Below are 17,500 nucleotides of genomic sequence, written 5' to 3'. Positions count from 1 at the left end.
ATAAGGAAAATAAAACATAAATCAGAATTGGTGTATGATTTGTGCCAGTGTCCTCATTAACATGCTTCTAGTTGTGCAAGTCACTTTCTTGTGGCCAGTGTATTTTTGTATGTGATTAAGTTTGATATATTTAGCTTCATTTTTTAGTCATTGCAGTAGTGGACTTGAAAAACACTGTACTGTGAATTTTTTTGAAGTTATGTATACAAGGCTTTTTAAACTAGATTAAAGCAGACTGTACTGCAAAACAAGGAATTCGATATCTACATTTGTTGAGCCCCTGGAAAAAGGTGTTATCTCCTTAAATGCATACTAAAAGAATATATTCAGTTGCAATTCCTGGCCCACAGTCATCAGTGCCAGTGAAATTACAAAACCAGTCCTTAGTGTATGCTTTCGGTCCATCACGCCTCTCTTACAGAACATAAACCTTTAAGGTATTGGCATTTTGTTTGTGGGAATGATGAAATCGCACTGAGCGTCCACCTGCATTTTTTGAGGGTTGTAATTGCAGGGATTAATCCCGGTGCTGTTTCCTAACAGACTTGCTGGATGCAAAGCTTTATATTTGAATTGGCTGCAAGAAGGCTGTGTTGTGTACAATATATAATAATACATTATACCCTGCGTACTCTTTATAAACAAAGGCAGCAGGAAAAAAAAAGTAAAAAACCAAGTAGCTGTGAATCATCACTTTTACTACAGGGATCCTGTTGTCCTGCTGCAACAGGAACAGGTTAGAAGAGACGTTGACATTTTGCAGCAAATAAAGTGCTGATCTTAACAGCTCCTTAAATGAAAAGGACTTTTTGTTCATTGTATATATTGTAATTTCACATTTGGGTGCTGTGTCTGCCAGTTGTTACAGAGTTCGGGGCTTTGGTACGTAGTTTGTGACGGGAGTATTTCTTTTACACTCCGGGCGTTCCTGTAGCAAGAGTTGACATCAGCTTCATTTACTCGTATGTATCTGTGAAAGTACTTATGTGAAGATCACAAATATGCGCAGTGCAGCTATCTAGTTCTGCAAGTTTAATCAGAGTTCCAGAAAGTTTCATTGTGGCCCTATGCAAATGTATTTACATAGGAATGGGTCTTGGGTCCTTTAAAGGAGGCAACAAAGTTGGAAGACTGAGGCCAACAAATAAATGAAAGTTTCTCTAAATCCATTGGATAATAGAGGCAGTGTTAAGGCTAACCACAGTGTTGAACTAAACAGAGGGATTACTCCTGGGTTTTGCATCAGTTGTTTTCTGCCGGGTGGCCTCACTTGTCAGGGGGGAAAAAAAAAAAGTTTAACGGGCGAACATTCACATGGCACATTGAGAAAAGAAGTATGCTTAATTCCATCAAAGCTCAGAAATCAGTCATTAATTTATTCTAACCTCCAATTGTTGGTCATTTGTGAAACATCTGGCCTTTAAGTCATAGGAACCTAAACACAAGTACAATGTGAGTTCTTCTGAAGATGGGAGCTGGGTGTAGCGGGGGTGCTGTGTTAGCATGTGTATGTGAGCGTGGGTGCACGTATGTGTGTGTATGGCATAGGTTGCAACTGCCACTTAATTTCGGAGACTTTGAAACACATTAAAATGAATCCTTCAGTTAATTTACTCTCAAAATTAGATTATTGTTCATTTGCATCTTGGAAAAGTTCTGCCATTCAAAAGAGTCTCTTTCTTCATGGTGAGTTAACAGTTAGATATTTAGCAATCTTGCAGCTTGCGAGTCAGAAATAGTTTCTAATGGAGTTGAAATTTGAGATAGAAAATGTATAAAAGCTTTCAGGAAAGACATAACCTATTTTCCATATGGCTAAGTAATTGTTATGATATTTGTTTTAAAGCTGGACTTAGACACTCCTGACTGCCCTCTAATTTGATATGGTTGGTCCCGGCGATTCTTCTGGAGGAAACTTTCGTAGTAGAAAGCAGTGAAGGAGATAAATAATTTTGCAGCTATAAGCACATTGCAAAGTATAGAAAATAATTCAGTCGCCTTTACTATCGGGCGGATAACAGTCTTCGGGTTATTTGCCTCTGCTGGGAGTTGGAACCTGAGTGAAAAGGAACTGTGTGATTAAAAGCAGATTTGAAATAAAGGTGCCACCTCAGAGCTGGCAAAATTCAGCCTTTTGTTAAGCTTAAAATAACGCCTGCTATTTAATTCTCAGGGCTGGGGTTTTTTTTAGTTGGGGAGGCAATATAGTTCTTCATGTATAGCTTAAATGGCACAACATCTCCTGTGATGAAATGTCATGTGTTTCACAAGGGCATAGAATGAAATTAGATTTTAAATATGACAGAAAAATTTAGATCTGTCAATCCAGATGGGTATGGGGTATCTCAGAGCTTTCTGTCTTCAGGCACCTACCTGTTTGTACTTTTTTTTTTTTTTTTTGCTTTTAAAGACCAGTGTTCCTTCTTTGGCCTGACCGTTTGCTCTTCTTGATCAGCAGAGGCTGGCTGCAGCTCTAAGGCTGTTTTGACAAACATAATGTTGCTATCCAAGTGCATGACAAAAAGAAAGAATTTTGAAGGTTTTGTATAAAGCGGCTCTTTCTCTTAATATTTGTTTATCCTTTCCCCCTTGCTAAGTAAATAAATCTCTAATCCCCACTCCATTGTAAAATTTACTGTATCCAAATCTAGACCATTGTAACTCCTTTCAAGCTGGGTTTTATCCTTTCCTACTAAAAGGATATCTGTGATTTTGGCAGCCTGACACACACTATATTAAAAAAATCCAATGAGTAAATTAGGGGTGACTTAATGTATTTGGATTCTTAGCATTTACTTGTCCCTGCCACAGCGCGGCTAGAATTTAGTGACGTGAATTTGAAGTGCATGGGAATCCGTGGGCGCTCACGTGTTGCACAGTACGTGTACGCGTGTGCATATATGCACGACCCACCAAGACAATACGTAAAAAATAACGTTTCAACTTTGTTAAAGCCCTCATTTCTGAATCACTGATGTCCAAAATACTGGTAGGATAGTGGAGATGAGAGGGGGGAAAAAAAAAATCTCTTTAAACAGCTTGTGAAATGTAATGTTTGAAACGGTTCTTTGAGAACGTGCAGATTATGGCTTGCGTAGTGACTCTTTCCAGCTCTCTGGGAAATGAGCTGTTGACATTCTTTTGGGTCATCATCTGAGATAGGAGGGCAACCACAAGGATTTAGCAGATAAATTCATCCAAAAAGACCTTTATCCATTTCATTGCAACTTGGAAACGTTCACGTCGAATAGCAGTATTAATGTAGCCCTTTTAGCCCTTCAAAGTGAGCCTTGTGTTTAAAAAAAAAAAAAAAAAAAGAAGAAAAAAATCAAATGACCAGAGTAATAACTTCTTTAGGTCTTCTAAGAGGTAATTCATTATTTACATAATTCTGGAGCATAAACCCATCTTTCCTTCAAGAGGCTCTGAAATAGAATTGGGGATCTTATGCAGTGAAAGAGTCTCTTTTGAATTCTAATCAACTGGATCTGTCTCAAATTCATTTCTAGTTTATTGTAAACAGTGGAATTTAAATTAATTTCTTCTTATCTTGTCTTTTGAAGAAAACTAGCAACATGTTTAAAAGGTTTTATTTTTAAATAAGCTCAGAGTGTATTTTATTTAGGGGGGGTTGTTTTTTTTTTTTTTTTTTTTTTTTTTTTTAACTTTATAAACCAGGTATTGGGCAGGATGGGTTTTGACAGCCAGACGACAAATATGCATTAGCATAGGCGATTATGAAATAAATAGGAAAAAAAAAAACTTTTTGACTTGAACTCAAATGATACTATATAGGCTGAATGTGCAGGCAAGGTTCCCACAATGCACTGTGAAAACCTAGGCTAACAACCACCCCGCTGCGTTGAAAACCCCCAAAAAAGACAAAAGCACAATGAAATAGAAAGCTTACCACCGGTAGCTTTCAAAACGACAAACTAGGCAAACTATACATCTCCACCACTCCAATTTTGTCAGAATGCTAATGAGCTTGCTCTGATCTTTACTCGGCTTCCCGTGTTTTCTACATCTTCAAGGACCACATGGCGCTAGCAAAATAAAGACAACTAAATGAGAATTTCGAATGCTTTTTGTGTTAGGACCTGGTGCCTTTCAGTTGACGCACTCGTTGAATATTCTCAACTTAAAAGCGTACAACAGGGGGCTGGGTATGAACTTTTTAGCAGGGGGAAATTTGTACAAAAGTAAATGAGTGTGATGAGGAAAATATGAGAAAAATTTCTGATTAATTTCCACTCTATAATATCAATGACACCTTCAGCCCTTCTCATACTCCTCTAACAAGAGATGCTGATAAAAGATGAATGATTCTGTGTTGTTCACAGTGAATGTTTAGTGGTTTTTTAATAGCGGCATTCTACATAAAAGGCACCAGGAAGTACTCTGCATTAGCAGTTGAGATCACTAGTTAATAGGATGATGTCTTTTAGCTTTTGTCACAAGATTATTAGAAAGGATGGGTTTCTGTTCTCATCCCAGCATACTTTGGAGTGCTTGTTGAGTACAAGTGCTAAAATACAGGTTTCTTGGTATTGTTTCACATGCAAAGCAAAAGCCCTTTTAATGCAACACCTTTTACTTTTTTTTACCAGGTGATTTTTGTCATTGATCTCTTATCTGCCCCCTTGAGCTGTATTAATCACTTGGAGTGGTCTGCTCCTCAATGGGGGCTTGATGATGTATATGTATATAGATTCACTATCAAAAATAAATCCCTTGTATGCTCTGTACCTTCACAAACCTGATTATCAAGCTGTATTTACCAGCCTGTATTATACCATCTTGAATGCTTCTTACTGGAGTCGTCCAGTCTGTAACACAAATTTGCACTGGGGGAGGGAGGGGTAAGCTAGGAGGAGGCATCCTACTCCCTAAGCCAAGTTTTGTCTTTTAAAAACAATGTGAATTCACAATTCTCCTTGGAATTCTCAAAAGTAAATGGAGATTTGTATTCATCAGTGTCAGGGCCTGGGGAGGAAAATGATGAATGTTCACTTTTGCCTGAGAGATGAACTCCATTTAAAAATTGTTTTTGTTACTGTCTTCAGGCTTGCGAGCAGACAGCATGAAAAATACCGGTGCATGTACATAAGGAGAAAGCTGTAGCTAGATAGGGAAATCATCATGGTCTTTTCATACTTTCATATCTTACCTAAATCAGAAAGAATGAATTAATAACACCATAAATTTTATAGCTGTTTGCCAGCCTTGCTTTCCATAAACACTGTTGTTTTGCTTAGGTCAGCATATTTAATCTCGGGTGAACTGAAAATTTGCCAGACCACGAGGAGGTAGAGAGTTGTCCAACCATATTGTGAAAGACAAAGATGCGCATGCTGAAGCACAGCAAGAGAAAGGATGGTATAACAACGGCAGTTCTGGCAAGATAGAAAGTTTAGAAGTATCACTGAGAACAACATCTTTACCATTTACCTTTTTACATTTAGCATAAAAAGCGAGTGAAAGCATTTCAAAAAAATCTGAATACGTGAATGATACATCTGTGACGCTGGTTTGGGTTTTGGCTGGCGCTAGTTTGTGAGCATGCCCTATTGGAAATACTGATCAATTAGGAGGCTAGAAGGATATTACCCATAGCAATTTGTGTTGAACAGAAGAATAGGTTTTTGAACATGAGCACGAGTGTTAGTGATTTTTAGTGTGACATGGTAACAGTTCACAAAACTATGCATTGGTAGTTACTGCTTTTTTTGAAACAGAGCAATATTATAAAGCACTTGATGAGATGCTTCTCTCTCCAGCGTTCAGGATTGTTAACTTTCTGCCAGGATTATGGCAGTGGGAGTTTTGGCAACTACCGAAAGCCTGGGTGAAAGAAGTGCAACAACATTATGATCGAAGTCTCATTTACAATATGGTAACTGTGCTTCTGCGTTGCATCCAAGTGTGACTTGACTGACCTGAATCCCACTGAAGCCTGGAGAGCTCTGTACTGAATCCATGCAGTGCAAAGCCATTCATTAAAATTTGTTAATACAAATAAACTGGCATGCTAGTAAGCTGTTTGTCTGACGCGAGTCTTTCAGGGTCCTGATCTGTCCCTTTCATACACAGATTTCTGCACAGGTATTGGTTTTGTAGTTGCCAGAATTATGTATTTTGAACGACTGAGAACTTCTTGCATTCTTGAGGCTTGTCAACCTTTCTCCAGTTTCCCTTCTGTCATGTTGACTCCACAGTCTTACTGGCAAACTCTTTCCTCTCCAATCTCCATCTCTTCCCATTAGCAGTTACTGTGAAACAATTTTTTGGTAAAGGAAGCTCATCATCAGGTCATACTTTTTCAAATACCCAGCATTTCTACAGCTGAGAAGCTTCCACAGAAGAACACAGCATGCCAAACCCCAGAGTTCACAGTTCTGACTCTCTAATTCACCACATCTCTTCAATCTCAGATCTGTGCATTGGTAGGCAGAAGTTCCTAGGAGAAGACCTTTCCAAGACGAGACATGGGCAGCACGCATGTTCAGCCTTCCCAGGCCAAGTTCATTAAATCATTCAAGCAGCTCAGCAGCAACAATGACCATATTTATTTTTTTCTCAGAGTAACACAGAATTGCCGTTGGCTGGAAGGACTGAACGATAAGTATACCTCCTCCCCATGCACTTCCCTGGCTTGTAGCCTCATCATTGCCTTAAAAGAACCTGTCAACAAAGTGCTTGAAGCCAGCTTGAAGAAGAGAGGCCGAGCACAGCACTGCCTGCATAGCAGGAGGCTACTCTGGGAGAGCCCTAGGCGCTGTGAATAGACTTGCGAGCCTTCCAAAAGTCTTGCAAGACCCAACAGACACTTGCTTCTTTTAACTGATTTCCATCTTTCTTTGTGGTATTGCAGTATAAACGCTCTTTCATGTGGTAGGCATAGTCTTTGGCTTTATGCCTGGAAGTTAGCGCTCTCTACAATCAGTGCCTGCCTGTAAAGAGAAGGCGAGGAGAAAGGCACTTTGGTCACCCTGGGGCTCCCGGTCCGTGATGCCACTGCAGTCTGCAGAAAGCTGTGTTATTTTTTCTTGGTTTTCTCCCATTTACCACCAAAACCACCTTTTCTGTCAAAACTAGAAACTGTGGGGCCCCAGGACATCTGAATCTAGCTGAACTTGCCCATTTAGCACTGGGAAGATTTGGATCCCAGAAGTACAAACGTGCAACTCCCAATAAGAGCAGGTGTCTTCATTAACACCAGTACAAGATCACATTCAGTGCCAGCTGTCATCTGACTTCAGGCAGTTGCTCAGGTTAAATTCAGCCCTGTCCATTAAAAAAGTCATTTTATACTGTCCACCGCCCCTTCCCAGCTCCAGGAGAATATGTTCTGAAGTAACTAGGGCAACATTTGGTAAAAATGGGATAATATGCTGCCTAGAAGAGCGCAATCCAATGACTGGCCTCTCACTTCAGAATCTTACCCAGCTATCACTTGCCAAGTAAACAGGCAACTGGTCTATGGAGTAGTTATAAGCCATAGAGGAATTACTGTCATTTACAACAAAGCATCCAACTCTACTTGTCAACCTGCAAGCAAAATAGATCACCTGCCAGACCATCATCCCCTTCTTGGTGGATTTCCAAGTGTGAACTACTGTTTTTTTCCATAGCTTCAAAGGTTCGAGTGTATCAGTTAATGGTGCATGTTTCCTGTCCTGCAAGCAAAGGTCTGATGTATACTTTTCCCAAGCCAGGTCTTCTTCTGAAGTTATGCTACATGAGAAAATTTGGGTACAAAGAATACCAGAGGGTGGTAAAGGGCAAGTGTTGGTTCTGCTCAGTGCTAGGATCCTTGCAGGCACCATCCTCAAGACAGGAAGCATCACTTTCTTACAGGAGTCTCTCGAGATGTTTCAGTTAAATCTCACCTCTTGTCTGAATTTTGGGCCACAAACTATGTGTTTTCTTGGTCTGGATTGATGGTCCCACATTTAAAATACATTTGTAATCTTTATCAAGCCCGAGCATTCTGTTTCTGTTGATTTTCTGTTATTTTCTGGTGGCCACTGTGTTGACTTGTCATGTAGAGAAAATGAGCAATCTTTCATGCAATTCATCTTTTGTGGGAGTTTTGGTCCTGTGATAATTTGAGGTTGCCAAGACTGCAGGCCGCAAATGTTTGTCTTCCTGTGGGTCAGTCCCATTCCAGGTAGAATAAATCCTCACACGTGCTGAGATGTGGTCAGAACCCTGACCTTCTGTTTACACAGCTCTCAAAATTTTAAATAGCCTCTCTGATTTATTATGCTTCAGAAACCAAAGAAATTGCAAGTTTCCTGCTTGATATTAACCTAATTTGATGTGTGCTTGTGCTAAAGGCATTCCCTTGGCCGCGGCTCCGTTTTGTTAGGGTTACAGTACTTTTGGGGGCTGAGAGTCAGACAATGCACTGCAATGTAACTCTGCGTGGCAGATTCTTGGCAGTCATTACCTACCTTTATGAGACTCCATTGTGTGGACATCAATGTCTCCTTCTCAACTGCTCTCAGACAGCAAGTTAGTGGCCATGAATTTGCCTTTCTAATGTTCCTTAGGCATTTTCCCATCCAGTTTAGACTCAGAAAATTGTGCTAGGGCTTCATCTGCTAGCTAGCTCTTCTGCAGTGTCATTTGAACAATGGGCCCATCCTGTTTATCTCTTGGTGGCTATTCTTGTTTCATTTTCAGTGATTTTTAATAACCAAGGAGATCCTCATTCAGTGAAAGGACAAAGTATTCTGGAAGAAAGCTGGGCATGGTAATAAGAAATGGGAGGCATGAAGCTCAAGGTGGAACAGCCCATCTATTCATAATGTGGAGTGCCTACTACAGGGTCTGTTTTGACACTTACAACTTTGAAGAATTATTTTAACCAGAATCCTAAGCTTTTCCACCAAAGGTTGTCCTTTGAGGCAGAGGAGGGTGATTTTTCAGAAAATAGGTCTCTTTGGGGATGCCTCAGTTTCACTCAGAAAGTGAAAAACTGTGGCTCACTAGTCTTACAAAAATCTTGCCCGTAGCTTTCAGTTGGGTCAAACACGTTTTACGGTAGGCTTGGTGTAACCCTCGTTTATGAAGAGTATTTCTTGTGAATATAGGGATTTCTGCTTAGTATTTGTTAAATTCAGTAACTTGCATTATAAATAAGAGCTCTTCTGTGCATAAGCTGCTCACAGTGAGCAAGATGAGAAGACTATTAAAATCAGTGGGAAGCCCACCATTGACTTTGAAGGGTTCAAGACCTTCCATCAGCCTTTGTTAGCAATTTGAGGTTGGTCAGCTAAAACACCCGACGTTGTTTCTCATCCCTTCCCATGTTTCCTTTCTGTAAAGCTGCAGTTGCCACAGTGGATCCGCCCCACAGCCTGGTCCAGAACACTGTCCCATAGGGAGACAGGTATAGGCTGAACCCAGGCAGGGGCAAGAAACTCCACAGAGGCCGTTTACAGGCTAACCTGGCCCTAGGGAACATCTCATTCAACCTCTAAAAATTAAAGGTTAGCTCATGTCCTAAAGCAGGAGGATCTAATTCCTACCTCCTGTGTTTGTTTGTTTGTTTGAATATTTATTGCTACAGCTTTGCCTTTCTCTATTCAACATTCAACCTGGTTTTAATTCTTGCTGAGCTCTTAGTTTCAACATTGCCTCCTGGCGACGAGTTGTACTGGTAAATGATGAGGCTTTGAGGAAAGATCGTTCTTTTTATCGGTTTTAAACACACCACCTTCAATTTCTGTGAATTTCCCCAGGTTCTTACGAGACAAGATGAGACACATCCTAGAACTATTCTTTATTTGCTATTCATGTTCTCCTTCAGGTAAACAAGCCAATCTGTCCGCTTGCTCCTAATACAGAAACTCGTAAAAACTCGTCCCCGTGATTGGGTGAATGCAACTTTTCTTTTTTTTCAGCAGGCAAATAAAGGCAGCGGGGTATGTTTTCAAAAGACCTTCCCATTAAATTTGTGGAATTCACTGGCGTTTGGATGGCTCTTGGTGGTCATCTAGCTTCTGTCAACTAGCACATAGAGAAAGAGGAGCAGAGTGAAGTTGGCCAGTTTTTGTCATTATTCGCCCTGCTCTAGTTCGCATGCGCTGGCATTCTCCTGCTGGCCTCTTCACCCAAGTGTGTTGAGTGAAGAAAGCTTCTTCTATTCTATTTTAAAACTGTGTGTAAACATCAGCAAATGAGTGAAGAATGGGCTCTGTCTTAAGTAGGTTGTTTTTCATGTAGTTCTGTTGAGGTAAATGGGGAGACATGGGGAGTTTTCTGTGTTTAACCGTGACACCATGGCACACACACTATACGCAGTGCAAATAAAATTTAAAAACAATTACTGCTTAAGACGGCATACAAAGCGATTTCTGTAAACCTGTTATTTCTTGCCAGATAGAATGGGCTGGTTTGGGATGCTGATAGAAACCCTTTATTATTTATCTTCTGCAGGTTGTAATTCATTTTTGCACAACAGCTAAATACACTTACATTTAAGGATTTTTTTCAAAAATATTAATCTATTGGCTTATCTTGACAGATTTACGACAGTGTAAAGTGTAGAGGAGTTACTGTGTTCATCCATTTACACTGTAAACTGATCTTGTCCCTGCATGTTGCTGCTTTTTCTTCCTTTTAAGTAGCATTCACAGTGTTTCGCAGCACTTTCTTCTCTGTTTTCTTAGCGATGTACAGGTTTACTGTGTTAATCCATATTGGGTTTATCTAATGACTAGCTGCCCAAAGGGCTTAAAAATAATGGATCTAATGGCACATATATATACTGATAGCTGGCTGAGCATAAGGGGTGGGTTTGGAAGCATTTTTAGCAGAAAAGGGGAAAAAAATAGAAATTATTTTTTCAAATTGATGGTTCTTATTTAAATATTTAACAAATAATTAGCTTACAGTGTAAACAAAAATCCATTAGTAAATCCTGAAGAATGTGAAGGAAAAGGTATTTTTAAAAGAGTGCCTGGAAGCTGTACAACGTTAAAATAAGCTAGTTGCTTTTATTGTTCTCAAAAATGGTAACATATAAACATGCTTGTAATTCTTGAGCATTGTAGATGAAAACTGGCTCAAGTTGGTTTTTAATAACAGTCAGGAAAATTATATGTGAAGATGTGTGATGAACCACAGAAGAAAAGAAAGGGATTTGGGGTGGGGTTTAGGGCTTTTTTTTTTTGCTATCATTAAAATTCTGGCTATCATTATCTTGGCTATCATTAAAATTTGTCCCAGTAAGGGACAAAATCACCAAACTTTATACTGCAGCCTTGATTGAATCCTGCTCAGGAGCTACTGCAGTGCAGAATCACAACTCAGAAGTCAGTAGGAGTTTCTCGTATCTGAGGGCAGAATTTAGTGTCTTGTGCTATTCCAGGCTTGGTGTTGGGCTCGTTCCTAATCATCGAGGAGGGTTCTGGTAGATGTCAAGTGAAGAGAATAATAGAGCACGCATCCTTCACCACTCAAGCCAGACAATGAAATTAGAAAATGGCACTGAGAGTTGCTGTGAGAGAATTCCCTTGGATTCCTAGAGGAAGAATAAAACAAGAATGTATTGATTTAAAAAAAAAAAAAGGGAAGAAAATAAAAAAAATAAAAAAGAAAGCAGAAAGGAAGTGGGGAAAAAGAAAATAAATGAGAGAAACCTTGCCAGAAGCCTCCTCAGAACTAGCTAATAATAAAGTCCAACATTAAAAGCTGTATTGTCTTTTTACATAAAGGCGCATGTACTTACTGTTTCGTCTTAGTTTCTGGTTCTGCATTTTTCAAATCTCTGACCGAGCATTTTGCATGCATATGATGTTTGCAGCACTACACGCTCTTATTTGAAGACTGTTTTCAGAAGTCATTACTGAACTATAGGATAAAAAGGTATAAGCATAATTACGTGTTAAAGAGAATAAATATGTTCTGCTAGATAGTTAACCAGGTGAGGTTAAACAAGATAAGATGAATTCTGGTCTTTTTAGAAAACTGACAGTCTTCATTTTAAGCTACAATGTAAAGTGCTTTATCCTGAGATTAGGTATTGTGGCAGAAGCTAAAACTGCCTTTTTCCCCTAACCGTGCCAGAATACAACCTCCTTTTCTTTTTGCGCTAACAAGACTGCTTTACCACCACAGCCCACTCTAAGTAATTAAATCAATCCTTTGTACTTACCGTATTCTCCTCTAGTGACGGTACTAGATCTGATTATATGCTTCATGCATATTCAAAGTACGGCACTGACAGCTCTTTAATGAGCTCTTACTTAATCAGTACGAACAATGTTCATCTTGTTCTTTTTTTCCTCATACATTAGAGCTAGGAACAGTTGGGGAAAAAATGAAACATCCAGCATTCATTTGAAAAATATATTGTACTTTGAAAAGTGTCTAAGCTGGGGAAGTTGCATTCTGCCCTTTAAAAGTCTGATGGACAAATTGGATTACTAGTATTGGATTAAATAACAAATGGTTAGAGGAGAAATGAGAAAAGCTCGCTGTGATCACAGGCTTTAATATTTTTTGTTACTTATAAAGCTGAAGGGGTCTTTAACCAGTTATTAAAGTCAGGATTAATTTGTAATGGTCCAACTTACTAGCTTTAAAAGGGTTTTGTTGTTGTTGTTGTTGTTTTTTATTGAAAACAATAGTGTAATGCATGTATTACGGAAAAAAATGTAAGTTTAAGATCTGTGGGCTATTTATAGATTTTCATCATCTTGTACTGGCTCAGATAAGGGGTTTGCATGCGTGGGATCGATTTGTTCTCAAACATGTTTTTCGCTTCATTTAAATAATCTGTACAGTATTTTTTTTTTCCCTGAGAACAACACAGATATTTTCCCAATTTTAATTCTCCAGCATTTGTAGCAAGTCAATTAAATACTTGTTTTACACTTGGAAAGTGGAAACAAAAACAACCTCAGCAGCAACAGGGGTTTACAGAGTGAAACTGTGAAATTGTGTTGAAGAAAGGCTTTCTCTACATTTTTTTATTTAGAAATTGTAAATGTGAATTTAGCTTGCAATATCACTGCAGAAATAACACTTAGTTTTTCTTTGTAGAAAGTGTTTTGCATGCATCCTTCCACCAAGGAAAAAAAAAAAGAAGTAATGCTCTAATGGTAGTGTATTTGCTGAAAAGAGTTATTTAGATTTCTTATATATGGGAGTTCATCTTTATTTTGCTTGCCTGGGAAGAATCTGTTTCAGCTCCGTGCACAAGAATTTAAAAGCTGATGGTCGACAAATAAAATATCAGCATCGACTGCTATTAATATTGCACACATGTGTCATTTCACTGATCAAAAAGGCTTTCGCCGGGGTACAATTGGCCTTTTTCCAAATTGCAAGCTTTTTCTCAGCTTTTTCTTTTTTACTCTTTCTTCTTTTGTTGCTGCCTGGGGATTTGTGCCTATCGCAGCCGATATCACATGACCGGTGTCAGGGCATCACATGGGTCCAAAGCGAATACAAAAACAGATTAAAAATTCTGTAAAAACAATCAAGACTTTGTTAACTCACTTTTAAACCAGCCCATTCCATGTATATTGCATGTGCTTTGGTGTCAGCGTGGAAATACCAAAATAGGCACCTGTTCAGATCTGACTTGACAGCTCCAAGCTTTACCTGGCTCTTTTCTCGTTATAGGTTACAACTAACTTTATTTAGGAGGAAAGCATTAATAGAAAGAAGTTTATGTTCTTACCCTGAGATTGCATGGCATGAAATTCAAGTTCAGATCCACCGTTGAGTCAAGCTCCTTTGAAACATTTCTGTCTCTCACTTTTTTCAAGGCTTGCAAAATGAAATGCAGTAAGAACTTGCATTTATAATGGCATCTTTTAGCCAGAGACCCCAGACCATCCCAAGCCCAACAAATTTAGTGTCATAACTTGATTAAAATGTTACTATGGCCACATGCGTCTGGTTGTGTGAACGTTTTTTCACCAGCAGCGTGGCAATTTCATGCGTCACAGAATAGACTGGTCATTTTGCAAGGATAAAAAAGGCAATCTATCCCCTTTTTCTTTCCTTCTCCCCCACATAAATTTCAGCTACTTGGTGCATTTCAACAAAAGGTTGCTAATATTGATTATCATCTACTTCTAAAAGCAGGCCCTGTTAGATGGACCAATACAGCAATGTCTTTGATCTGAAACTTAACAGTAAAGAGTACTTATAAGTTTTAATCCTCTTTGGGGGAGTGCTGAACTGCTGAATATTACTGTAAATGCCATGGCCTAGTATTTTCTGCACAAAACCAGAAGTTGGAGGTCTTGGGGGAGAACATTTCTACGTGACAGATTTCTTCCTTCATCGCTCCATCGTCCCGGAGCTGGACCCTGCTGCTTCTGCTTGGAAAAAGGCTGCAGGGCCATCCCCACTTTAGGATGCTCTGCCCTTCCCATCTCGCTGCTAGCAAATCGTGTAACCTAAAATCACCCTTCCAAGGAACAGTTTCATCAGCCAGGAGCCTCCCAGGATGATAAGTGGATATGGGGACACATCTCACGTCAGACAGAAGAGCACACCAAATGACATAACTTTTTCTTACTTTGTGGGTCTACCAGCTCCACCCCAAGCTGACCCACTTTTGTTTTCATCTCCTTTTCCTTCCCTTGTGTGGATGCACCAAGTCCACAGGCTACAGTGGGGGGAATCAAACAGTTTGGAGAAGGCTGATGACCTTCCCTCGCACGCAGCAGGGTCATAGCCGGGTGAGGAGGTGGTTCTCCATGCAGATCTGGGCTTGCACACTACTGTGGCATTGGGATGTGAATGTGTGTGTGGCAGGCACATAGGTGCAAGCATTTCAAACACTGCCATCCAGAAATCGAAAGCTTTCTTTTAGAGCAAAACAATTTCTTTTTTCTGGTGTCTTTCCAGCTTCTGGTGCTGGAAATTGCTTCTCTCCAACTAGGGATCCTATGATTTAAGTTAATAAGATAGCTTCCCCTAGTATACAGCACCTTGTATCAGAGATTTCAAAGCCCTTTACAAACATCAAAGAATTAACTTTCAGCACCCTTGCAAGATCAGTATGGGTGATTATCCCCATATTACACACAAGGTGCTTGAACTCAGGGATCTGCCCACAGTCACACAGTGAAGCAGTGTCAAAGCTGGGAGAAGTACTCAGAAGATCCAGCTCATGCTCCTTTGCCACTCTTCCAGGTTTCTTCCCAGATTTACTTTAACTGTAAGAAATTTGTGAGTTTCATAATTCAGTGAGGACCATAAAATCTTTGCTCCTCAGCTCAACTTGAGAGATGAGAATGGCAGGTCACTGCAGAGGTGCAGTCTCCACAAAGGAATTTGACAAGGTTTCTCCTAGTCCCCGAGCTCAGAGAGAGTGAAATTTGGCTGAGCGACCCTGCTACGTGGAAAGGACAGTCAGGAGCCTTCTGGGCGCTTGTCTGCCTTTTCCTCACGTGGCTTGATGGTGCGGAGGTGGCAATGTAGAGTCTTACAGTCTGGTAGTGTAGCACTGTCTGCAGGTAGGCTATGGAGGGTCTGATTCCAATTCTGCCTGGAAGGCAACGATGGATGTGGGCTGGGGAAAGGAATGCTCATCTGTGCATGGGGGGCATTAGGCACCTGGACCCACAAATTATTTGTATTTCGGCTCCCTTTGGTTGTGGGTAAGATGAGGAGCAGCTTGTTCCAGCTTTTTGTCTGGAAGAGTGGCCATAAACACAGAGGAGCTGAGCAGGTGCCCGTGCCTTTGCCAAGGGTTCAGGCTCTCCTCTGCAGCACTTTGGTCCTGACCATGGCATCCTGCCTGTCCTGGGTTTGTGTAGTGGCTCTTGCCCGCAAGGATTGTTTTTGTGTTTGGAAGACTGTGATGGCCACACATCTTTTAGCAGCAAGTGGGGTTTTTTGTTGGGGACATTGCAAGAATATAGTTCTTTCTGAGGAATTTGAAAAATACAGTACTTTTAAAAAGGTGTTTATTTAGGTCAGGGTATCAGCATGATAAAGACAACTAAAATGTATGCTGAAGAATGGCTGCTTTCAAAGATTTATTTGTGGAACAGGCAGGATTGGGTGGCAGGACTTGTAGCCATATAATATTTTTACCATTTGAGAGTATGCCTAATAATGCTCAGTGATATTGGAGACCGATACTCCAAAACCTGAAATGAAATATATAGCTCAATTTGTGAAATGCCATGTAGGTAATTAAATTCTTTTTATTGTAGGAAGAAACACAGAAGAAGAAGAAGCTATGATGCAGGAATGGTTCATGCTGGTTAATAAAAAGAATGCCTTAATAAGACGAATGAACCAGCTTTCTCTTCTGTAAGTATGGATGGATACATGTATTTACAAAAGGATGATTTAATGGAATATTTACCTAGCAGATAGATGCAAAACTTTTTTGTTTTCTTCCCATTAGTCTTCAAAAATGTTCCCTCAAGAACAAGTAGCACAGATGATTTGCGGAACACGTCGAGTAACTTGTTTTTCTCATATTTCAGACTTGAAAATGAGAAGTGTGCAATGACACAAGATTAGCCAGAGCTGTGAAAAAAAAAAAATTAAAGAAATATTAAGCACAGTTACATTTTCAAAGGCCCAACAGTAAAATAAAATTACATTTTAGAAACGCGCAAATAGGTTTGGATTGTGCCTCAGATGTGACAGGTGAAGACTATTCAGAGAGCAGAATTTGAGCCGCTACCTCTGCTTCGTAGAAATCCTCAATCCCATCACTAGTTCAGCAGCACTGGACTGCTGAAGGGATATTAGTGAATCAGTCACGGTGCAATGATACCACTGATACTGCAAAGTAATGACAAATAAACTTTTTTCGCTAGCACCGGCGAGGAAGGGAGAAGACGCTGCTCGTTTTTAGAGGCGTTCTGCCCTCAGCGCTTCTTTTCCAGCTTCTTTCGGTTTGATTATATTTCTTTCAGTAATGCCACCTAGTGTAGATGCTTGCATACTTCCCCGGGAAGAGCCTGTGCTCACGAATTTCCTACCGTGTCTGAACTTGACAGAAGATTCTACCTTGAAAATACTAAGCTTTCTAATCCTGTGTCTAATTTTCATTATTCATTAGGGCAGAATGTATATAGGATAATACTTCCAGTGTCATATTATCTTGGTGAATAGGCTGATGCTGGAATTTGTTCATTAGATCCGGGGGAATGTTTTATACTTAGAACATTCCACAACAGCCGCTCCAAGGATGAATATGAAATAATTACGTCCTGTAGCACAATAGAGTTAAACTGGCAGAATTAAAGCTGATATTATAGAAAATGAAAAGGCCCTGTTACTGAATATGCCACCTGAGCAAGGTTTTAAGTTTGTGTATCATTTGTTTGGAGTAGCTTAAAGTTAAAGAGAAAAGTCGGTTACGAGTCCTAAAATCAATGTAAGTTAAAGGTTCTTTTAAGTGTTTAATGATTTAGTAATTAACATATTGATGAACTTTTGCAACTTGCCTAGGGAAAAAGAACATGACCTAGAAAGGCGCTACGAACTGCTGAGCCGG

General features: G+C 39.8%; 1 protein-coding gene across 1 annotated transcript in view; it reads left to right on the top strand.

The window, feature by feature from the left end:
* Positions 1-17,500, top strand: part of EHBP1 (EH domain binding protein 1) — a 228,996-nt gene that overhangs the window by 204,698 nt on the left and 6,798 nt on the right. The window contains exons 20-21 of the mRNA XM_035895376.1: positions 16,200-16,299; positions 17,455-17,490. Of these exons, the coding sequence (XP_035751269.1) occupies positions 16,200-16,299; positions 17,455-17,490 (136 nt within the window). The remainder of the gene's footprint in view (positions 1-16,199; positions 16,300-17,454; positions 17,491-17,500) is intronic.

This window comes from Egretta garzetta, unplaced genomic scaffold (assembly GCF_000687185.1).
Source record: "Egretta garzetta isolate BGI_Z169 unplaced genomic scaffold, ASM68718v1 scaffold360, whole genome shotgun sequence".
NCBI lineage: Eukaryota > Metazoa > Chordata > Aves > Pelecaniformes > Ardeidae > Egretta > Egretta garzetta.
This window is presented reverse-complemented; position numbering and strand designations above follow the sequence as displayed.